Source organism: Rhinolophus sinicus, linkage group LG13 (assembly GCF_036562045.2).
Source record: "Rhinolophus sinicus isolate RSC01 linkage group LG13, ASM3656204v1, whole genome shotgun sequence".
In the NCBI taxonomy this organism is placed as follows: Eukaryota; Metazoa; Chordata; class Mammalia; order Chiroptera; family Rhinolophidae; genus Rhinolophus; species Rhinolophus sinicus.
Genome location: NC_133762.1, coordinates 20,333,500 through 20,357,404, shown reverse-complemented (window position 1 = coordinate 20,357,404; position 23,905 = coordinate 20,333,500). Strand labels below are relative to the sequence as shown.

The 23,905-nt window shown below is 49.4% G+C and overlaps 1 protein-coding gene across 1 annotated transcript; it reads right to left on the bottom strand.

The window, feature by feature from the left end:
- Positions 1–13,160: 13,160 nt before the first annotated feature.
- Positions 13,161–23,208, bottom strand: ANKRD60 (ankyrin repeat domain 60). The gene is made up of 4 exons (XM_019748563.2): positions 22,860–23,208; positions 17,873–18,003; positions 16,244–16,409; positions 13,161–13,971 (listed from the first exon to the last, which is right to left on the bottom strand). The coding sequence occupies exons 1-4, from the start codon at positions 23,206–23,208 to the stop codon at positions 13,622–13,624; spliced, it is 996 nt and encodes a 331-aa protein (XP_019604122.2). The 3' UTR covers positions 13,161–13,621.
- Positions 23,209–23,905: the final 697 nt, after the last annotated feature.

The window sequence follows — 23,905 nt, the reverse complement described above, 5'->3', positions numbered from 1 at the left end:
TTGTTTCTTATTGCACTAGGATCAGGATCTAAGTTAGATCCTTATCTTTCGCTGTGGACATATGAAAACAGGATGTTAAGAGTTCTTGTTCCCAAGGATTTAGCAAAACTTATGCTGAACCAAAAAAAAAAAAAAGTAGAAAAAGATGCCAGAAAGATTTTTTTTTTTCCTTCCAAAAGTAGGGTCATGGGGTCTGAAGCAGAATAGAAGAGGTTAAGGTCTTCCCTCTTGACCTTGCTCTGGCAAAAGTTCAATAGAATCACATCCTCTGGTTCTAATTCTAAACTTCCCGGAGAAGGCACAGCGGGAAGACTTGCTCAATCTATAGCCTTTCTCAAAATAAATCACAGTGGGTCATGGCAGCAGTCGTTATTCAAATATTACAGTATTTGGCATCTCCATGTTTTTCGCTTCCCCTCTCTTTAAGCTGACTTTCAATGCTTATAGGCAGGGAAGAAAAAGGCCTAAACGATTCATCTAGTGCTTTCAGGGAGCTGGCAAGTCCGTCAATAAATAGGTGGCACGGCTGCCTGAAAGAGGCAATAGAGAGTGGTGGGGCCTGGGACAAACTTAGGAAGAGGCAGCTGCTACCTTACTGCAGTTGATCTTTGCCTGGGAAGGGGAACGCCCGATACTAGCATTCTTAGCCTGGCCAAGAGTGTCGTGTCCACCAAAATAGGCACATACATTCTGTGCCATCAGGCCGTGTGAGGACCAAGTGTCCTGGAACCACTGGTGTCAGATCAATGACTACAACCCCACGCCCCAGAGCAGCAGACTCCAGAAGACTGACCAACGCTCGGTTTACCACCAGCTCTAAGAGATGACACTCTGAGTCAAAATTAAATTTGCATTTAATCCCCCTCAGGACTCACCTAGTGTGGCAACCAAGCATGTGGTGCCACTGTCTCTGAGAAAGAGGCATGTTCCAGGAAGCAGAGGAAAACCAGAGTTGGCCCTCGGCTTTTGGGTTTCAAAAGTCTCATCTTTCAAGGGGGGGGAGAAAACTTGGGGAAAGCAGAGCTGGGAGCAGTTTTGGTGGAGGGAAAAGCTTCCTAGAAAACTTGGCCTCCCACGTCACCCATGCCTGTGTGGGCAAAGTTTCTCCACAAGCAGAGGCAGGGGGAGGGAGCCTTCTTTCCAGGAAGAGCCCCCTTGGGAGGGACAAGACCCTGTGAGGATATGGCTGCCCAGAGAATCAAGGCAGAGAGGACATGAGTCAGCTTCCTGGAGCTGCAGCGACAAGAAGAAGGACGAGGAGAGGGGTGTCGGAGCCCTGCCAGCGGGGTAGCCCCAGGATGTCATGGGAATAGCAGGGTGGGGGCTTACGGCTTCCTGGGCCCCCAAGTTGCTCCAAGAGGTATAGGAGCAGGTCAATGAGCTCACTGTTCCTGAGACTAGAAGGGAAGTAGCCGAGAGCCGGTGAGGCAGGACCCTGCAGACATGAGGAAGGGTTTCACAGTCATGTCCATGGACCAGAGGCTGAGGGTCAGACAGGACCACCTGTCTCAGCAGAGGACAGCTGCCCAGGCGCCACAAATGCCCTGGAACAGAAACAAAGAGTGAAGTCGGCCCGCATGGCATCTAGCTGGAGAGCGTAGAGCACACGGCCAGCAAGGCCGGAGCCCAGGTTTCCTTAGGAAGGTGCCGCATGTGTGAACTGGGTGGTGACCCCAGAGCAGCAGCGCCCAAACTTGAAAGTGCCTGCAAACCCCCTGGGGGTCATGTTAAAATGCACAGTCTGATGTAGCAGGTCTGGAGCGGGGTGCTGATGTTTGCATTTCTAACAAACTCCCAGGTGAACCCAAGAACTCAGGGTGTCCACTCTGAGTAGTGAGGTTCTAGACGACAGTAAAGGAAGGCCCAGAATGCACTGGTGGAAGCGCTGCCTTTGTCTGCAGGCCTGAGTGCCTGCCAAAGGGCAAATGCCGCCTCACGGGCAGCTTCTGGTGCTCTCTTCACATGGGAATAAACGTTAGCTGAAAAACACAAAATCAGCATTTTCAAAAGTGAGTCACATGTTCTCACACTGGATTGTGGTGAAGCCTGCACACGTCTGGAAATGTACTAAAAATCATTACGTCGTACGCTTAAACCAGTTCTGATTTAGAGTTATAGAAATGGTATCTCCATAAGCCTGTTTGTTTTTTTAAAATGTGTCACATCCAGTGGTCAAATGTGAGATGACCTGAGCGTGAAGAAAAGGAAGGACAAGTGGCTGGTTGGAGCACACTGAATATACGTATAAATCCCCGCGTCCACAGTGACCGACACCTCAGCGTTCACCCCGTCCCTTCCGTTGGGACTGCCTTTTGGGAAACCAAACAGGCCCAGAGGAGGCGTCACTCTCTTTTTTTTACAGAAGGATGCCAGCTAGTGAAACGTAGAAGGAATGACAGAATGGGGAAATCACCACTTTGCAACCCCCCCAGGAAATAATTGGCTCCATCAGGGAGTGTCAATTTAATGAAGGGTGGGTGGCGACAAAACCACACGAGCTGTGACTCCACACCCACAAAGATGGCTCTAATCAAAATGACAGACAGTAGAGGAAAAATCAGAAGCCTCATGCACTGCGGGTGGGAAGGCAGAACGGTGTGGCCACTCTGGGAAGGTCTGGCGGCTCCGCACAGGCTTAACAGAGTCCCTATGACCCAGCAGTTCCACTCTGAGGTACATACCCAGGAGAACTGAAAACATACGTCCACACAAAAACTTGGACACAAATGTTCACAGGAGCATTATTCGTAATAGCCAAACAGAAGGAAGGGGTAAACAAAGTGTGGTCCATCCACACGGAGGAATATTCCTCGGCCATAGAAAGGAATGATGTAGCGATACACGCCACAGCACGGATGGACCTTGAAAATATGTTGGTAAGTGAAGAAGCCAGACACAAAAAGACACATAGTGTGCGATTCCACTGATACAAAATGTCCAGAACAGGCAAATCCATGGCGACAGAAAGTAGATGAGTGGCTGCCAGGAGCTGGGGGACGGGAAGTGACTGTCTAATGGGTGCGGGGTCTCCCTTGGGAATGATGACTATGTTTTGGACCTAGACAGAGGTGATGGTTGCACAACTCTGTGAATACACTAAACACCTCTGAATTGTATCCTCTAAATGGTGACTTGCGTGGCATGTGAATTACACCTTGATAAAGCTACTTTTTCAAAAGGCAGAAGGGGGGACAAATACTGGATGATCCCACTTACACGAGGCACCTACAGGAGTCAGACTCCTAGAGACAGAACGTAGATGGTGGTGCCCGGGGCTGGGGGAGGAGGAGGGAGGGAGTGTTTAATGGGGACAGAGTGTCATTTTGGGAAGGTGAGGAAGTTCTGGAGATGGATGGCAGTGAGGGTTGCACAATGTGAGTGTACTTACTGCCACTGACCTGTACACTGAAAAATGGTTAAAATAGTACATTTTAGGTTACGTTTGTTTTACAGTAATAATAAAAGTTAGATGGGGAACAGTGAATTCATAAGGCATGAAAGGACCTACCCCAGATTACTTGCTAGTCCAAAGGAGGAAATATGCATATAAGTTCCCGACAGCGAGGGGCGGTTGTCAGTACCTTCACTCCAGGCTCAAACTTGACACCCTGACAGTGCGGCCACCTGGCACTTGGTGTCCCTGCACATATGCCGTGGGAAGTACATGAGGTCACCCAGAAAGTGGTCTGGCAAAAATGGTCAAGCGGAATCTGATCCCACTGGGGGGGTCCCACATCCAGTTCACAGGAAGTCAGGGGACAGGGGAACACATTAAAGACAGCATGTGGAAGCCCAGCCACACTCGGGGTGCAGGACCTTCCACAGGACACCGGGCTTCTCTAGAGAGTGGGACGAATCACGGCTCAACGTCCAAAGAGACTCAAGACGTTACAACCAAATGCCAGGACCAAATGAAGGGACTTCAGTGTGGAACAGGTAGCTCTACCAGGCATTTGCGACAAGTGGGGAGATTTGAATTCAGACCGGCTGCTAGATGCTGTGGTCGGCCGGGAAATGGCCCCCAAAGATGTCTGTGTCCTAATGCCTGCAACCTGACACGCAGAAGTGATTTTGCAGGTTGATTAAGGATCTTCAATGGAAGACTATCCTGGTCCAATCCAATTACAAGGATGCTTCAGAGAGAGAGAGAGAGAAAGAGAGAGAGAGAGAGAGAGAGCGAGAGAGAGAGAGAAACGGGGTCAGAGAGATACTGGTTTTTTTCTAGAGACCTGGAAAGGCGGCCATGAGCCAAGGAATGAGGGTGCTTCTAGAAGGTGGAGAAGGCAAGGAAACAGATTGTCCCCTGGGGCCTCCAGAAGGGACCCGCCCTGCTGACATCTTGATTTTAGCCTGTATGACCCATTTCAGGTTTCTGAACTCCAGAGCCATAAGAGGATAAATCTGTGTTATTTTAAGCCACTAAATCTATGGTCATTTGTTTAAGCATCCATAGGAAACGTACACAGACGCTATCTGGAAATGATTGTTCGTTTGTTAGGGTGTGGTAATGGCTCTGTATGTGGTAAGAGAACAGTCAGACTGAAGGTTCCAGGGCGAAGTGTCCGCAACTCTGGCAAAAGGCCCTCCAGAGGAAGCAGATATAGCAAAAGTTAGCAGCTATCAGATGTACTGGTTCTATTTTAATACATGTTAAGCTTTTCCATAATAAAAAGTTTTTTAAGTCTCAGTGTAGAAAAGATTTCCCCAGATTTGGGGATTTGGGCCTGGGAAAGGGGAGGGGTGAGACACTTGGATCCTTTCGCCTATGGAAGAGGCCTGTGAGCACCAAACCCATCAGCGGCACCCCTCCCCCTCCCAGGTCTCTCAGAAGGACCCTTCCCTCCGCAGGCCCTTCCCTGGAGCTGGCCCCTCGCCCTCCTGCGTCATTAGTTCCTCCCCTTCTGCTGGACCCTCTCCATCGACCGGCTGCCTTCTCCCATCTTTAAAACAACAGCCTCCCTGGGTTTCATGGGGCTAGACTTCCCGGAAAGCTTGTCCACACCTGCAGTCTCCACTCCTTCAAGTCTGCCACTGGCTCTTCAACCCCCAAGAAGGACTCCTGTCCCCAATGAGCCACTGAAACGGGCCTTGTCAAGGACAGTGGAGCTGCCAATTTGGATGTTCTCTCTCTACCCTCAACTGGCTTGAGTCCTTTTCTCTGATGACCACACCCCTACAGCTCTCAGAGGCCCCGCCTCCCTTCTTTGCTGAGGTCAAAATACTGGAGACCCTTGGGCTGGGTCCTGGGCCGCCTTCTCTGTTCTAGCCAAAGCTCTCTCCCTCAGTAGTTTCGTCTTAGCTCCACCCGCTTGCTGACAACACCAAATACGCATGTCCAGCGAGTCCCAGTCCCGTGAGACCCAGCCACTCAACAATCCTACAGGCGAGTGGTTAACTATCACGCAGGGTCTCAGCTCCCGCTCCCCACACAAGAACGCAGGACACGGTGAGGCCAAAAAGGAACACCCACGGAGCCATAGATAGGGGAGTCACACCACTATATTCTCAGAGGCGGCTGGTCGAGACACAAAAGCAAACATCTACAAGTACCTCCACGAGGGGTCTTCCTGCACCCCATCTCACTAGTGGCCAGGCAAAACACAGGAAGTAGGATCAACACGACCCACCGCTTCTCTGCCAACCAACCAACCCCCTTGCGAGCGCAGCCACGGCAGTTATATTAGTGGCTAATAGCTAACTGGAAACAGCTGATGGCCACTCAGCCACAGCTGATGGCCATCTAATAACCGAGCCAGCACCTTTCCACATGAGGCCGAGAGCCTGGAAACTGCTCTCTGGGACTCTGTCCCCACACTGACACTGCAAACGTAACTAGCGGAGGGAGTGGAATGGTAGCCCCTCAAAGCATAGGCGCACCTGTGACTGTAATCTTATTTGGAAAAAGGGTCTTTGCTGATGTGATTAAGGATCTTGAAATGAGATCCTGGATCAGGGTGGCCCTAAATCCAGTGGCAAGTCCTTTTAAGAGAGTAAAACCAGATCTGATACATTTTTCATTATTTAAATGCAGAGGGTCCCCCAAAAAAGGTATACACATTTTAAGAAGGGAAAAACCATATTAAAATTGTAATACTCAATATATACCGATAACAAAAGATGAATACAAGTCACGTTTGATTTCTGCAATTACAAGAGGTGCTCAAAGTGGTTCCCATTAGTTTAATTTTAATACAGTTTTTTTTTTCCTTTATTAAAATGTGTATACATTTTTGGGGCATCCTCTGTATAATTTCTAAACCGTGTGTCAGATGAACCAGGTGTGAAACATACTGCAGTTTGCTGAAAGGTGGAGATAAATCATGACGTTCTTTGAAGGTGTAAGTTGGCAAACATAAGAACCCTAATGCATGCTCATTTTAAATCTCAGCCCTTCCCGGTGGGCTGTGGTTGATACTTTGCTCAATGAAAATAACGTAGAGGATGTTGAGTTTCAAAATACCTAAATGGGCAAAATTCCTTCTTGCTGTTCTCTTGCAGTCCCTCCTGGGTGATAGAGACATTAATTAAAATGTTCATTACAGCTGCAAGGAAGGTCCAAGACTTCCCCTCCCTTTGGGGGATTAAAATAAATGGAATTTACCTCAAGCTAGCACGGAGGGTCCCCAAGTCTGGATTGAAGTTTCAGACCCCGAGACTTGATCCGCGGTCTCGCTGCGACACCTGGTGGCTGCCTCTCCTGCCCACCTGAATCAGCCGCGCGCAGCAGCGCCACCTAGCGGGAGCCACCGCACCGACCCTGAGAGGCCTGGGGAAGGTTTCTGGGAGGGTTTCCCTTCTGAATCTGACTGAGAGCGGGGGTGGGGGTGGCGGTGGGGGATCGCCAGTTGGGGGGTAGGGAGGTGGAAAATTGCTCAGGACCCCCAGGGGCCTGTCCTGATGGTCAGTGGGGCTGTGAAAGGACAAAAGAGGAGGTGTCGGTGGGGGTTGACTACCTGCTCCTGCACCCTGCTTTCTGCCCTGCCTGGTGGTGCCCAGCCCAGTGGCCTGTCCTGGCGGGGCTCTGGGTGAGCACCTCCACAGTGCTTTGAGGATGAGTGCCAGTGTGTTCTGCGTTTAACGAGCAGGAAAAAGTGGCCTTTAGAGAGTAACTGAGGTCACAGCCGCCAGGAAGTCCCCCCAAGCAGACTGGTTCACCCCTAGAGCAGAAGCATGGGTTGTGAGCATGCTCAATACTGTCAGGTGCTTGTGAAAAGCATGGGCTCAGGTTAGGCAGCCTCGCTCTGCCGGTTTTTCATGCTGTGTGACTCCGGGCAAGTTGCTGACTTCTCTGAGCTTCAGTTTGCGTAATGAAAAGTGGGCGTGGACTAGCACATGCTCAGAGCCACCGGGGACCAGCACCTCGGGGAGTTTCTTAGAAACCTCAGGCTCTGCCACCTACTGAATCCAGGTTCTCTGGGGAATGATACCCAGCGTTGTGCCCTCCCTGCACTGGTGTGTGCTCAAGGTGGGAGAACTCTGAACTCCGGCTGTCAGGGGCATCGCAAAGACTCAATAAGACAATTGTCTGTCCTGGGGAACATGCTCAGTAATTGACATAATTCTCAAACTTTGGAGAACTTAGCTGGGGGGCTTCTCTTTCCTTTTTCTTTCTTCTTTTTTTTTTTTTTTTGTATATTTTAATTACAAATATAAGACATGATGTCAAACATAGGATTACCTACAACCCAGCAATTCCCCTCCTAGGTATATACCCAAGAGATTGAAAACAGACACTCAAAATAAATTCTTATACACTCACGTTCTTAGCAACATTATTCACAATAGTCAAAAGGTGGAAACAATCCACATGTCCCCCAACTGATAAATGGATAAACAGTGGAATATTATTCAGCCACAAAAAGAAATGAAGTAATGGTATATGCTACCATATGCTAACATGGATGAACCCTGAAAACATGCCAAGAAGCCAGATACAAAAGGCCGCATAGTGTATGACTCTGTTTCTATGAAATATCCAGAATGGGCAGATCCAGAGAGACAGAAAGTAGATTAATGGTTATCTAGGGTTAGGGGGCACAGATTGGGTGGAGGGACTGTCCATTTGCCCAGGGTTTCTTTTCAGGGTGAAGAAATGCCCTGGAACTAGATAGCAGTTCTGGTGGCACAGCATTGTGAATGTACTAAATGTCATTCATGGTCAGTTTTATTGTTATGTGTATTTTACCACAATAATAAAAAAGAAGGCATGCTGGTGGTGACCATTCAGAGATGTCTGAAGCAACCCGCTGCTCTAAAGTCAGCAATGCTGAGTTTGAGGGTGTTTGACAACATTCTTTTTGCTCAAATAAATGTATGTGCACATTTATTGGATTTGCCTCCTTTTTAAAATTGCAATTCAATGAGCTCATATACATTTCCTGGGCAACTTGCTGCTTTTCACTTAATGACGCATCACAGACACCCCTCGTGGCTGTCCCTTGGCCTATACATACAAATCAAGTCATTTTTTAATAGCTGCAAAATGTGCCCCATCATTCCCACTGGTGGGCATTTGGAGAGTTCCCAGGCTCTTGCCACCATAAACAGCTGTCGTGAACATTCACACACACGTCTCATTGTGTCCTGGGGTTTTGTCTCTGCAGGATGGATTTACAAAGTGGGGCAGCTGGGCCAAGTCAGGGCATCTGAATACCTATTGTGGGGTCATCATCCTGCAAGGCTCTAAGGATCTATGCACCCCTCTGCGGTGTGAGAGAGAGCCCTTTCCCAGACACCCATGTACACACACACATGCACACATGCACATCACAGCACCAGATGTTATCAGTATTTACCATTTTTCCAATTTTAAATTGACGGTGCACATCAACCAAATGAGCAGATGACATCATCCTGATGTAGATTTGATTTGACACCTGCTGTGGTGAGCCTCCTTGTTCTGTACCCAGGTTTTGGAAGCTTTGAGCAGGGGGTCCACAGACACTTTCAGGATGTGACGAGAGCTATGAACGTCCCCCCAGAAAAGGTGTGTGTGCAGATATGCACGTTTTGCGAACAATTTCAGGGGCTCAGGCAGAAAAGCCTGTCTGTGGCCCTACTCGCTGAGCCCTGCCCTTGAGATTTGGATGTGGTGCAGACCGCTGCATCTCTGACATTTCTGATGAACACAAACACCGGCGTTTTTCTAAATGTTAATGGGTTTCTGTGCCCTCTGCTGGATGCTTGCAGCGTCAGTGCGCACTGCAGAGGCAGAACCTGGTGACTGGAATTTTCCTCTCTCCTCAGAGCTTTTTTTTTTTTTTTTCTTTTTCCTCCTACAGAACTGGCTCTGGAGTTTGAAGTTCAAAACGGCTTTCTGGAAGTTGCTGAGGAAGCCCTGTACTTAATACCCAAATCAGCAAGTTTCGGGGAAATTATTTATCTCCCACTTTGGGAATTATTAGTTCTGGATGGAGACTCTTCTTGTATAAGGTTGGCTGAAAATTTATGAGGCTCTCTGGAAACCGGGAGGCTATTGATTCCCGGTGAGTAAACATTTTAAGCAAATTAAGTGGTGGTAGTAATAATAATAATAATAATGGCTACTATTTTTCAAGTCTCTGCTCTGTGCCAGGCATTTCATCCCTCCAGTGATAACAGGGGCAGGTTTTATTGCCCGAATGTTACAGACAAAGAAACTGAGGCTCTGAGACATGCAATTACTTGGCCCAATGTACACAGCCAGTGGCAAAGAAAAATTTGAAATCAGATCTGCCAGACCGTGAGCCCAGGCCCTTCCCATGGCATGGTGGGGCCACACCGACAGGGTTTTGGGTCCTGAGTGCCTGAATCATGTTGGTTATCTCATTTCACCAACACCATCAGGTTGGGCTGGAGATGATGGCGCCCCATGAAGCTAAGGCCCTTGGGAGGTGACCATTTGTCCCCAAGGTCACACACTAGTTGGGAGAGAAGAAAGGAATAGAATCCTGGCCCACAAATATACTGAACACAACAACGCTATTAAATCCTAGCAAAATACCATTGCCTGTGGAAGCCTGCTCAATTTGCGTATTTTTAAAAGGGAGATTAGTGAGGGTCAGAGAGAAGTCTAAGATATATTAGCACCAAATGGAGACTTTGTCCTTTTTGGAATTAAAAGGAGAGCAACTTGAAAAGGTTTCAGTATCACTTAATGCAGTGTCAGGGGCCACCTAAAGTCCCCTGAGGTGCCACCACTGTGATGCCCTTCTGCCTCTCTGGGAAATTCTGATTGGTGGATATGCTTTAGGTAAGGGAGCATCCAGTTCTGAGATGGAGCAAGGGATTGGGCCAGAGTCCAGGCACACAGCTGAAACCTCATGGATGAGTCTCTGGAGAGAGAAGGCAAAGTACCAAAGACTGGGGTAGAGCTAAGAGACCCGGGGGGTGTCCAGAGGTCAAGAGAGGCAGCCCAGGTACCCACAGCCAGGGTCTGGAGGTTGCTGGACCCCAGGCCAACAGACCAGATGCAGACTAAGACTCAGTGTCTTTGTTTGGCCACCCCTGAAACAATGGGGCAGGTGGAGGGACCAGAGGCTGGGTCAGCCAAGCTAGGCCTGGGCAAGACGTTCAAATCCTCTGAACCACAGTGCATGTTACCTCTTTCTAATTTATACTGCACTGACTTCCAGAAAGGATTTGAGGCAACTTACAATTAAATATATGCACAAGACAGGGCACCTCGTTATAACTCACTCAGGGGGAGATAAAAGGCAAGGGGAGGGGGGTGGCTGTTTGCTCCAGGTGGGTCCTAACCGTGGCTCTGAGCCAAGGCAAGTGGAAACATGGGAACCGTCCTCTGCTTATAGCGAGGGCTCCATCTCTCCAGGGGGCTACCCCGTTCCAAAGACTGTTTCCGGGCTGACAAAGAGATGCTGAGAAGGCCTCCTCCTCCACGTGGCCACCGAGAAATCCAAGAATGTTCCATGGCATTTTCATGGGGGCACTGAGCCCAAAGGGTTAGTGCACCAGTTTTTGGTGATAAGAACTTAAGAGAGCCCGAGAAAGGCAACAAATGGTTCTCTCATCTTCCCTCTTGCTCAGACATCAACAATGTAGCCCACGACCTCGGTAAGGTTTTCCAACCCCGCTGTCAGATGCCAACAGTCAGCTTGTCTTGCTTGAGTGCTTCCTACCTCCCAGGCCCTCCCAATACCCTCAGGGACTAGGCACAAGTACCTTCCATCCTTTTCTACAGAAAGGCTTTGCTCAGAGCAGTAAGGAACCCGCCCCCCCAGGCCACAGATGTGATGTGAGGTCCATCCACACTGACCCCAAACTCAGCAGCTCTTAACTCGGTTATTGGGAGCCCAGCCTCACGGGAAATACAAGACAAGGAGAGGGCAGCTGGACGGCATAACCAGGAGACTGACCAAAGTTCTGTTCCCAGAGGAAGCCCATCCCGTCCATGGACAGGTGAGGTCCAGGACAACCGCAGACCACAGCTGTTTCACCACTAAAGACCATGCCCAGTACCTTGGGCCTAAAAGGATTTTAGGGTCCTACAAAAATGTGTGAGATTACCCCCTTGAAATTTTTTTTTCTGTTGGCTCCAAAGTATGACCAAAAAAATCCTTCAAAATAAATGTTTAATGAAATATCTACAAAATGTTAACATGATTGCGACCAATTGCAAACCAACACTTTTACGGCTCTGGATATATTTTATGGAATATGTGATACAGGCTTGTCTGAACGTAATAGATAGGATACTGAGATCGTCTGAATTGAAGAGCCCCGGGGACCTCCAGGAGTGTTCAGATGGCCTTGCCACAGACTGAGCAAATGTCACCACAGAGAGTTTGGAACTTGCCTAATTTTGGGCCAAGTGTTTAATTGAATTGGGGGCATAGGAAGCTAGAGTGCTTGCCTGCAGAGTTCTGTGGACAAGCGTCCGGCGGCTGGCTCTCACAGCAAAGATGGCGGAGCAAACCTCCAGGCAGACACGTGACTTTGAGGAATGCCACTTGTTAAGTTAAAAGGGTGCCCAAGTTCCCCCCTTCCTCAACACACCTCATTAGCGAAATGAATTGATCCACTGGATAGCGTTATTTAATATCTGCCTATTGACTGTGGAGAATGCCTGCCAAAAACAAGATCTCAGTTTTGACATAGTTGATGCTAAACTATATTTTTCTCCTGACTATTATTTGTCAAACAGATTGCTGAGCTGGGTACAGCCATGTCTACTGAATGTAGAGCCACATCATCAACACAGATCTTACTTGCTATGACAGCAGGAAATGTGGCCACTTAATTTAGAAGCTGCATCCAGTTATTGGGATCGAAGTAGGAAAGAACGGCGCCAGGATTCACGGTCATTTTCCATCACTTTAAAACAGAAGTAATTTCAGCAGTCGAGAGGCGGTAACCACACCGACTGATTCTGGAAGTGCCATCAGGATATAGGGCTTTAGAAAAACATACATGGCAGGACCCATGGCCATTCCCGCCACGGAGCTAAGGAATGTTCCAACGAGCCTAAGGTTCTTTCCATCACTGTCCCCTGTGCAACAGTTAGAGTTTGACAATGGTGGGCCGCCCTATAGGTGTGCTGCAACTTAAAACTTTTCAAACCAACCACTGAAAAATCAGGACTTAATCATATCAAAAAGCCAGATTCCCAGCTCTAGAAAGCTCTGGAAAGACCTAGCAGCATTTGACTCACATTTTGGCTGGAGTTGAGTCACGTGCCCTCTTCAGACAGGGGTGTGCATGTCAGTTTGCCCCAGTCCTCACCTCTCCCTCTCGTCTCCCACACGCAGCTCACTCACCCACATGGCAGTCTGGGCCCCTGCAGGTCTATAGCTTTTGTGAGATATGGAGCTTAGAATTAAGCATAGAAAGCGCTGCATAGAAAGCAGATGGAGCTACGCTGGGTCCAGCAGGAAGGGAGAAAGTTGGCCAGGGGTGAGGGGAGGGGTGCTTGGACCACTGGGGATGTGACAAAAGGAAAGAAAGTGCCAGCTCTCAGTCTCTCCTTGAGAGCTCACCATCCACCATTGTTCAACCACTTCCTCTGAAGTCAATGCCAGTGTGTCACCTTTCAACAAGAATAATCAGGCTTCCCATGGAGAATGCGTTTGGAGAACCAAACTCTCCGCTGCTCACTTCTCCCCCAACCTCAACCCACCCCCCAACCCCCACTCAAACAGCAGACCCCTCCGAGGTGGCTCAGGGAAAATTCTGGAACGTTACTAGCTGTGGAAGCATTGGGTTCCATGAGTCTTGCAAACCAAAATTCACAGCCCACACTGCACACGACCTCCTGACATTTATCAGCACTAGAGTTTTTGTACAATAACCACAGCGCTATTCTCATTATTGCTATTACTTCTATTATGCTGGTGCATTAGATGGTCTCCAGACGGGGGAGGAGATAATTGGTTCCCGTCACCCCAAGCAGCCTTGTTGGGGGATGTACAAATAGCTTAAAATTAAAGGCTGGCCTCGAGCCTCTTCCGTCCGTAATGGATTCCAAAACGAACACAACTCACCTGCTTCTATCAACCCGCTCCCCAAGTCATCCTCAAACAGGACAGATAATTCAATGCCTGATCCAGATTAATTGCCATGTTTTTCTGCCCTCCTGCTCGCCAAGGGCCACCATGGATCTGAACTCTTTGAAAAGTTACCCAAATCAGCTCTGACGAGCTGACAGTCCCAATGGGAGCTCAGCTTTGCTCTTCTTGGAGCCAGACCCAGATGTTACTCTCGGAAGAGCCTTGGTCGCGTTCATGCCCGTCGGACCCTTTCTCTCTGACTTCCGCACCCAGTGCAAGGGGAACATCTTGTATATCTTATACTGTCGTGCACTGTGCTTAGCGTTCAGGTGGAGGGAGACGGCCACGGGGGTCATCCCCTTGGCGTCCTTGCTGTTGACGGAGGCCCCGTACTTGAGCAGGAGTTTTATACAGTCCCACTGGCCCATGGCTGCAGCCACGTGCAGGGGTGTCCTGCCCACGGGGGTTCTGCCGAGACAGTTGGCTCCTGTAAAATAAGAAAGGTGGCTGAGGGAGGCCACAGCACTGGCCATCAGCTGCACTTTCGGGAACACATTGGAGAAGAGCAGCCTGGGAGGGGCTGAGGCTATGAAAGGGATGCATGGGAGAATGCATGAGTCCCCTCCCCAGCATGGAGTGAAAGGGACGGGGCATTGTGTCCTGCAGCGTCCAGCATGCCTCACCTCCAGGCCGCTCCTGCATGGCAGCCAGCGATCTTTCTAAAATGCCCACATCCCCTCCCCTCCAATCCCACTGCTGACATCGCCTGCCTTGGGGGTAACGTTCTAGGTCTTTACTGATCTATGCCACCCCCGCCCCCTTATCATCCAGCATTACCCCTACCAAAGCTCTTCCAGCCCGCCCTCCATGCTCGATTGTACCAGCCTTCCAACTTTCTCCTTTGCATATACCCTGCTCCCTCATCTTGCCTCCAGCCCTTTGCACATGTTGTGCCAATGGATACCAACACTCTCATCTTCTCTTTGTTTGTTTTATCCCCGGGCTAACTCTGTCCGGCTTTAGGTTTCATTCACTTCCTCAGGAAACTCCCCCAGCCCCTCCCCAGGAATTCCGCTGTATATGCTCAGTAGACATTCTGCGTCTTCAGAACTTGACGTGCACGACTGACCATGGACTTAATTATTTGTGATCATTTGCTGACTTCCCTTCATAAACTGCACAAGGGCAGAGAGCACAGTTGTTTTGATCCCTGCTGTCCTCGCCCCCCAGCACGTAGCGCGATGCCTCAGCCGATAGACGCTCGGGAAATGACAGACGTTGGGACGGCCTGACTCATGGACAGATTTCACTTCAGTTGAATCCCTCACTGCCCCCCGCAGATGGATGGGTTAATGACAGGTGTCCAATATGGACTTGTTGAATCGAATCAAATTCTGGATAACAAATATCATGATACAGAAAACAAGGCAATTCAATTACATGCAGCTGACATTCCAGGAACCAGTTTTTATGAGCTATGGCGGGCCGGTGGGGTAAAGTGGTAAACTGGCTCTCGGAAGGCCCAGCCCTCGCCGCTCTGCCTCTCTGTAACTGCTGTCTGCAAAGGACAGAAAACTTTGCAAAGCTGTCTGTAATTTTTTAACTGGTGCTTTCAAATACATCCCAGTTCCATCAGAGTGAAAATGACTTTTTATGAGCTTTAAGGACTGCTGGGCTGTGGAATGCCTAGCTTTCCTCTCACAACAGGTGAAATGCAGAGGCAGCAGAGAACAGTCAGGAACACCTGTATCCATCACAGATGCACGGCCCGATCATCCTGCCCAAGCAGGATACGTTTGCCCATCTTGCTGGGTGGAAGTGGGAACAAAAAAAAACAAAAAAACAAAACAAAAAAAAAGCGAAGACTGAGCAGAGAGAGGCTGGGGTCAAGGCCACAGGCAGGAAAGAAAGCGGTCTAATTTGGAGGCAAGTTGACATGGGAGAGCCTCAGGCGAGGCCCCCTTCTGAGCCTCAAACCGTTGACCAAAGACAGGCACACGTTCTTCCTTTTCCCGAGGAAGCCAGGGCCAGGGCTGTCTGCAACTACTGTCTATTGTTCTTGAATGGTCTACCTTTCAATCAGTGGGCCTCTTCTCCCAAAAATATCCTATATCCAGGGACGATAAAGTGTACTCCTGCAGAATATCAGGTAAAGCCCTTTAATTTGGAGACAATGCAGGCTAAGGCTGACAGCGAGAGACAGAGAGGCAGGGCGGGCTGTGGGGGGAACTTGCACTTTGGTGGAAGAGAGATGAAAAGAGGATTTGGGGTGACTGTGTCCTGAGGGAAGTCATTCAAAGGCTTGGAGAAAGAAGACTGGCCAGCCTGCCAACCACCAACAGAATGATGCCAGCTGGGGGCTCGCCCCTGCACCATCGTAGAAACCCAACGTCAGCTGGTTGGACAGCATGCAGACATTTTGGGGACACCCCCAGCAGTGTGTCTGGTTTGACATGGAAGCCAGAGAGCCCTTTCAGCTCTGCCTGTGCCTTGGTGTCCTGAAAGTTTCATCTCCCCACAGCAGAAAGAATCTTCTTGAGACCTGGCCAAGAGAGGGGACACAGCCTCTGATCAGCATGTCCCTTAGGACACCTCGGACAGGGACTGCTGAGTGGCCCAAGGTGGCCCATAATTGGTGGTTGATAAGACTGAGGTCCCGGAAACCATTGCTGAAGGGACCAGGGAAACAAGCCAGTCTGTCCTCTCCACCTGCAAAGGACCCCAACTCTTGACCGTACTCAGCTGCCCATCAGAATTACCGTGTTCTAGAAGGTATTGCATAGCCTCCAGGTGGCCTCTGTGTGAAGCAATATACAGCGCCACGAACGCTCTCTGAGCTATCCATTTCTTCCGCTGCTTCTCTGTAAGATGTTGTGAATTTGCAGTTTGGTAGAAAGAATCTTCAGTGACACCAAGACAAGATAGCTGGGCAAGACACAGAGTGACACACAGTGAGTCAAGTTGTTTCAGACGTGCAGCTCCCCGTCTGGGTGGGTGACAGGACGCTCCTGAGGGAAGGTTTGCTCGCATGCCTCAGTAAGGCTGATGGGCAGAGAGGGGCAAACCCTAACGGAGAAGTTGGAAGGCACCCAGAAGAGGACATTGTTTGATGTTCTAAACATGTCCCGGAAATACGAATTGACCATCAGTCAGGCTCAGAAGGCAGGAAATTCTTCCTGTCAATGTTTTGAAGAGAGAAAAATAGATTTTCTGGGTGTCCAGAGGAAGGTGGTTGTAACCATTAAGGAAGACCCCAGCCAACACGAAATGGCCTCCCCAGAGGGAAACAAACTTCTCCAGAGACCTGAGGAACTCTGACCTTCCGATCTATTTTTGGGCCCATTGTCTCTGCTCACTTTTGGAACATTCTGAACTTGGCTATCGGGTAAAGAATAACCCAGACTGGAATTATTGCGTGGTGAATTAGGCCTCCAAGCACGGGAGGGACACTATCCCTGATGCCAGCCTCCATTGTGGGGCAGCAGGAGGGGCAAACTGTGACAGGGCACGAGGCAGAGGTGATGACAGTTCTGCTCAAGATGGGAGAGAAGAACCCCAGAGCAAGAGCCAGAACGCCCAGGCATAGACCCGGTCAGTGGTGACAGGTAGCCCGGGGAAGGACCTGGCAGAGACTTGCAAACAGCCGACCTGGGGCCTCCCTCGTTTCTGTCCCTGCCTCCTCAGACCTGATCCCAACACCTCTCCTGCACCCAGCCTCCCCTGACCCCTTTCCCAGCCAGAAGTAAACTGTCTCCTCTTCTCCAAAAGCTCATCTCTTTGCCGAATTTACTTTCCAGAAAGAACGTACACTTGCCCCCTGTGTCTGAGTGATTCATCTTCACTGTTGGGTAGAAAACCTGGTTTCCGCCCCCTGACCCCCACCACTGCCCAGCCCAGAGCCCAACTGGCAGCAGAGCGCAAGGTCTCACAAAAAGTAGGCACCTGCTGTGTACCCGGGCAGTGCATGGTCTTGAACCCCGGTGGGGGGCCGACCCCGGCTAGGATGATTGCACTATCCCATTGGTACACATCTCCGAGTTTACCTAGCATGCTTCACTCATGGTTAAATTAGGTTTTCAACTTGACAAAATACACACGTGACTAGAAAATGTGCTGCCCTGATTCCTTTTGGGGGCAGGAGCAGGTTATCAATCACGAAAAAGTGAGCACAGTGAAATCACAACCCCAGCGAGTAAAACACTCAATACAGTATTTGGTCATTAGGGTATAAGTCCTGTTGTCCTTCCCTACTGGGAAACTCTTACTCAAATATTCCCATTAAAGATGAAGTGATCCTCCGCCCCCACCCCCTAACACACACACACATGCACACACACACACAATTGCTTCATGAGGTATGAAATCCACTTAAAGAACCATGAAAACACCTTACTGGGATCCCCGTCTGCAGCTGCCAGAACCAGTTCCGTCCATCCATCATACGGCCAGACACATAATGAAATAATTCCACCGGGAACGACATCATGGAACTTCAGTGTGGTGTCATCCATCAAAATGCCTACAGGGAATCATTTTTTTTCTTTTTAAAAAGAAATTGGGTATTAAAAATAAACTATTACGTCGGTTAAGTTAAGAGATTATCTGACCTCCGGTATCACAAAGATCATTTTAGAAGCTTGAGCACTAATCTCATTTGATGACTCCACATGCATCTGTTTGTGGTCGTTAATCTTTTAGCAAATTAATGTGGCTCAGCTCAAAGAGAAGCCAAACCAAAACCAAAAACAACAACAACAACAAAAACAGCAACAATTTATAAAATTCTGTAATTATAACTCATCCTATTGCGAAAAAACACATGAGTTAGTAAAGTCTTTTTATGAGGCAAACTCTACAAACAGAACAACTTAACGTTGAAGTAACTGTACATTGCAGACACGGCACGATGTAGTCACACAAGTTATAGATGTTAAGCTGAAATATTCTGGTTAGCACCATTAGTTGGCTAAAGAAGTAACGACAAAAACTTGTTGGATCTTTCAAATGACAGTCTACAGTCGCATTTCTCAACCTCAGCCATGTTGGGCTGCGTCATGCTCTGTTGTGGGGCCATCTGTGCCTTGTAGGGGGTTTAGCAGCATCCTTGGGCTCTACCCACAATCACCTAGTCGTGACCATCAAAAAATGTCTCCAGACATTGCCAAATGGCCCCTGGGTGACAAAATTGTCCAGCTGAGAACCTATGGTTACGTAAGAATCGTAATGGTGACATTCCCTATAATTCGGATCGGGGACGTTAGAACTCTGTGGTTTCACCCAGAACAGCCCCCTACTCGTGAAAGGATGGGGTGGATCTACTCTCACTTCATGAATTCAGACTCTGGGGAAGACCATCAGAAATAGAGGATGAAAGAGCATTATAAGAAAGGAGAGTTGTATTTACCTTTTTAAATACACATTTTCTTACATGGCTACCTATAATCTTGCGTAATAGAATAATTTGATTTTGTCACAAGCAATGCCACAAATGTCAAATCTCCACTCTTCCCAGGTTGGATGATCATTTATTCTGAGTGGAATTCATGAGTTTTTTTTGGTTCCGTGATCAAGTGATTACTAAGTGCCTGTACTAATTACCTACATTCTTTTTTTTTTTTTTAACCTACGTTCTTTAATCCTCGTGACAAGCTAGGTCTCATTTCCATTTGCTGATGAGCAATCTCAGGTCCCCTAGTAAATGGCCAGGCCAGGACTCCCATCCTTGTCACTTGTCACTCTAGGCTCCATTGGCACCTTTGGTTACCAGAAACTCCAGATGGTAGATGTAAACAGGAAATAGTGACTAGCAAATCTGTTCATTAGGGTTTATTTGTGGTTCCAACACAGAGGATAATGAGTAATTAGTCTAAGCAAGACAACTTGTCTTCCTCTCAACTTGGAAAAAATTGAGTAAAGCTGTGTTTCCCTGAGAAAGACAGGAGCGTGATTCACACATACTGAACAGCTCTTAGAGAAATCAGAGCATTCTTTTTTAACAGGCAGGCAGCCACCGCCTTGGGCTTAGACAAATACTAATTATCACCAGCTAAATAAATTATTAGAGTTGACAACAGATGTGTGAGGGCGACCTCCCCCATGAATTTGCTCACTCCGTTTAGATTTGTCTCTCTCAAGGTTTTCACACACATTATCTCATTTGATCTCCCCCGGCAACCTCTGAGGTGGGTACAGAGGCGTCAGCCCATTATTTATAGGCAGAAGCCCAAATTTCTTCCCTCATCATAGTTACACCTTCTCTCTCTCTGTTGGCCATCAAACAGTAAGGATTCCAGCGGCAAGGAGGTCAAGCTTCTAACAGTTGCTAAGTGCTTGCTGACTGACAGGATTGTGACATCAGTGTTAAGTCATTCCATCTCTTTCATTCCCTCGTAGCTTTCTTGAATTTATAGCTCGGCATAGCTCACCAGCGAAAATAAATGAACAGAAAGGGTGCCAGACATTTGTAGTTCAGGATACGTAACTTTCAAATGACTTGTTTTGGGACTGAGTCCTTCAAGAGCTCACACCATTTTTAACATATTAAATACAGACTGGGTTTGAGATCTATGTCTTTCCAAATAAAGCCCCAGAAATGTCCCCAAAGCATCTTCCAAATAATCCTCTAGCATAATAAATACGTCGCAAAAAACGTTTCGTCTGTGTCAAAGAGAGGAAAGGATGGTACTTCGGCCTTCCGTGTACATTTTGAGTTTCCCTAGTCAGAAGTGGCACTGAGAATTCTCGAGCTCAAAGGGCTCAGCCTTACAGATTAGGAAACTGAGCCCCCAAAGGGCAGCGTCTGGGAGCGCGGAGCTGTGGAGACAGGCTGCTTTCCGATCTGTCTATCTCCATCGCTCCTGCCCCTGCAGTGTAACTGCAGTGAGTCTGCAGTATCGGCTGTTCACATTCTCTGTGCAGCAGCCCACACAGGTTTTTATATCTTCATTTTCTTGAAGTGTTTTTGCGTTGATTTCAATCGGGTGGGGAGATGATGGAGCCCAGGGTATTTGATCCTGTTCTTATATCGTAAATATTGTAGGGATCGGGACAGGGACGGCCAGGTCCTCAGGCTGATGGAAGAAGATTGATGGAGGGAGAAACTGGGCTCTAGGGTCCTTGCCCCCCACTGGGTGCCTCCCACATGGGGTTCATCTGGATAGGGGGACTTGGGGTCCTGAGTTAGCCAGTGAGCTTTGGGTGCTGGGTTCCGATTCCGGTTGGGCTAGTTTTGAGCTCCTGATGTGGATTCGGGGTTCTGATACGGACTGGGTTAGTGCCAGAATTTGGGTTCAAATGTGGACAGAGTTTGCTTTGAAATTTGGGGTCCTGACGAGGGCAGAGTTTGCTATGGATTTTGGGTTCTGATGAAGGCAAGGTTTACTTTCTGTTTGGGAGTCCTGCTGTGGGAAGAGTCTGTTCTGGGATGTGGAGTCTTGCATGGATAGGACTTCTTTCAAGATTTGGGGTTCTGATGTAACCCTGAGTACTGTGGTAACTGGGGGTGAGGAATCAGATAGGCCTGCCCCGGAATTTGGGGGTCTTGATGGCGACAGGTTCTGCTCTGAAATTTGGGATCCTAGCGTAGACAGGGTTTGGTCTAGAATTTCGGGTTCTGATGTGGATATGGTTGACTGAGGAGTTTGGGTTTCAAATAGAAGCAGAGTTTGCTCTGAGTTTTGGGGTCCTCATGTAGGCAAGGCTTGTTTTGCACTTTGGCTTCCTTACATAGGGTTGGCTTAAACCTTGGAGTGCTGTTGTAGACATGGTTTCCATGGAGATTTGGGGTGCAGATGTGTGTAGGTCTGATTTGAGTTTTGGGGTCCTGTTGTGGGCAGAGTTTGTCTCATGCTTTGGAGCCCTTATGAGGACCCTTTGCTTGGGGTTGGGTTCTGGTGGAGGTGGTCATGGTGAGCTTGCAGTCTGGCTTTCAGATGTGGGCAGAGTTCGGTTTGGTCTCTGGCACCCTTATGTACACAGAGAGCTGATGCTGATGGTTTAGGGATCCGATGCACAAGTGGTTATTTAGAGATTGGAGGGCTCAGAACGGGGCACGTTTGCTCTGGATTTAGGGTCACGATCTGGGTAGAGTCTGCTCTGGGATTCAGGTTTCTGTTGTAGGCAGGAGTAGCTTGGGGGTTTTGAGGTTCAAATGCGGGCATGGTTTGCATAGAAATATGGGGTCTTCAGTTTGTCTCAAGCTTTAGTGTTCATCGGTGGGAATGTTTGCTGGGGGATTCGGGGTTCTGATGGTCATATGGAGAGCATAGGGATCTGGGGTTCAGTCTTGGCCAAGTTTGTTCTTGGTTTTGGGGGTCCTGAGGTGGGCAGGGTTTGTTCTGAGCTTTAGCATCTTGCATGGACACAGTTGCCGGAAGATTCGGGGTTCTGAAGTGGTCATGGTTACCCTGGAGAGTTGGGGTTCAGTCTTGGGCAGGTATGTTCTGGATTTGGGGGTCCTTATGTAGGCACGGTTTGTTCTGAGCTTTAGCGTCCTTGTATGGACTATTGCCGAAGGATTCAGTGTTCTGAGATAGTCGTGGTTACCCTGGAGATTTGGGGTTCAATCTTGGGCAGGTATGTTCTGGGTTTGGGGGTCCTTAAGTGGGCATAATTTGTTCTGAGCTTTAGCGTCCTTGTATGGACACAGTCACCAGAGGATTTGGGGTTCTGAGACAGTCATGGTTACCCTGGAGATTTGGAGTTCAGCCTTGGGAAGGTTTGTTCTGGGTTTGGGGGTTCTGAAGTGGGCAGGTTTGTTTCGATCTTTGGTGTCCTTGTGTGGATGTGGCAGGCCAGAGGATTGGGGGTTCTGATGTCCACATGTCCAGCGTGGGGACCTGAAGTTTGCATTGAGTTTGGGGTCCTGGTGGGAGCAGGTTTGCCCTGGGTTGTGGGGTCCCACTAAGGACAGGCTCTGTTTCAGGCTTGCAGTCTTGTGTGGACACTGTTGGCTTTGGGACTTGGGGCCCTGGTGGAGACATGGGGTGCTTGAGGGTCTGGGCTTCGAGGGGTCCTGCTGTGGCAGCATCTGTTTTGGAGTCCGAGGTCCTGACATGGGCGGGAGTTGCTCAGGTTGGCAGGTCAGACTAGACAGCTGCCTTGGGATTGGGAGCCCTAATGCAGGCAGGATTGGTTGTGGAGTGGGGTTCTGCCTTGAGACTTGAGGCCTGATGTGAACCCATCAGTCTAGGACCCGGAAGTACCTAGGTGGCCAGGGTTTGCTTTTCCCTCTGGGGTCCCCAGGAGCTTGGGGTTTGTTTTGATATCTGGGGTCCTCATGGGGCAAGGTCCCCTTCGGGGACCGCAGGCTCAGGAGACTGGGCGCCCTAGCGCGACGGAGTACACATGGCGAGGGAAGTGTAGGGCAGGGGCCACCTTTGTCCAGGTACTGGAGCCGCTGGAGGTTCAGGGGGATGCCGGCGATCAGGTCCAGCTCCTCCTTGAGCTCGAGCACAGTCATGTCGCCGCGGCAGTTTGTCACTCGGAACACCTCACTGGTCTCCTCCAGCAACACCCGCATGACGAAGACGTCTGGGGCCAAGTCGAGCGCTAAGCTCGCGGACTGCGGGTCCCCGACGCGGGGCCGGCTGTGGGTGCGGGCCCGGGGCTGCGCGGCAAGAAGCCGCGGGCCCGCCGAACCCGCCCCGCCGCCCAGCCGCGGGGTCCGGACGAAGGACTCTCCCTGGCGGCCTCGCCGCCCGCCCCCCGCCGGCGCCCGCCGCATCCTCCACCGCCTGCCGCACGGCCCACCGCCGGTCCCCGGCGCGCGTCATCCCCGCTGCACGCGGTGGCCGCGCGTCATCCCCGCCCCCGCCTTCGGCGCCCCCTCCCAGACGGCCGGCCGAGGCCCCACAATTAACAAAGGACGGGTCTTAAATTGGGGGAAAGGGCACAGGCGCTTCCTAAAATAATCGGAAGCTTTACTGAGATCAACACAGAGGGGTCATCTGGGGGCTGCGCGCCCCGCGCCCCATTCCGCTCCGCCGGCCCAGCTCCCACCACGTCCCACCTCGCAGCTTCCAAACTACTCATAACGTTAGTTCCTTTAACCTGGAAAACGAGGTGCCTTCTGGCCACTGTTAAGTAACTCTGACCTCTTCTCCCTGTCTGTTTAAAATACAATCTTTGCATAATTCGGAGCCAACTACCTGGAGGAGTTATGCGTGAATAACGCTCTAAATCATCACTGGAGTTGTAAAGTGCAGTCTTTAGTCATGTTTAAAAATCATATTTCTAGCATGAATGGAAAAAAAACATTGCAAAAATATTACTCCTTTCAGCAGATCTGGGCCGACTTGGTGGTGAAAAAAACCTCGGCACTTGCACTTGGCCACTCCGCAAGTGGGAGACAGACCTCCTTGAAAATTGGCAAAGCTGTACAAAAATCCATCGATTTTGAAAATGCTCTCAAATTCTGTGAG

What these genes read in the sequence shown, in the direction of transcription:
- ANKRD60 (XM_019748563.2), bottom strand. Translation starts at nt 23,208, where the DNA reads ATGCGGCGGGCGCCGGCGGGGGGCGGGCGGCGAGGCCGCCAGGGAGAG. An exon ending in CAGACGGGGATCCCAGTAAG is followed by an intron (nt 16,410 to 17,872) that starts GTGTTTTCATGG and finishes TGTCTTGCCCAG; the next exon opens with CTATCTTGTCTTGGTGTCAC. An exon ending in GCAATACCTTCTAGAACACG is followed by an intron (nt 13,972 to 16,243) that starts GTAATTCTGATG and finishes CTTATTTTACAG; the next exon opens with GAGCCAACTGTCTCGGCAGA.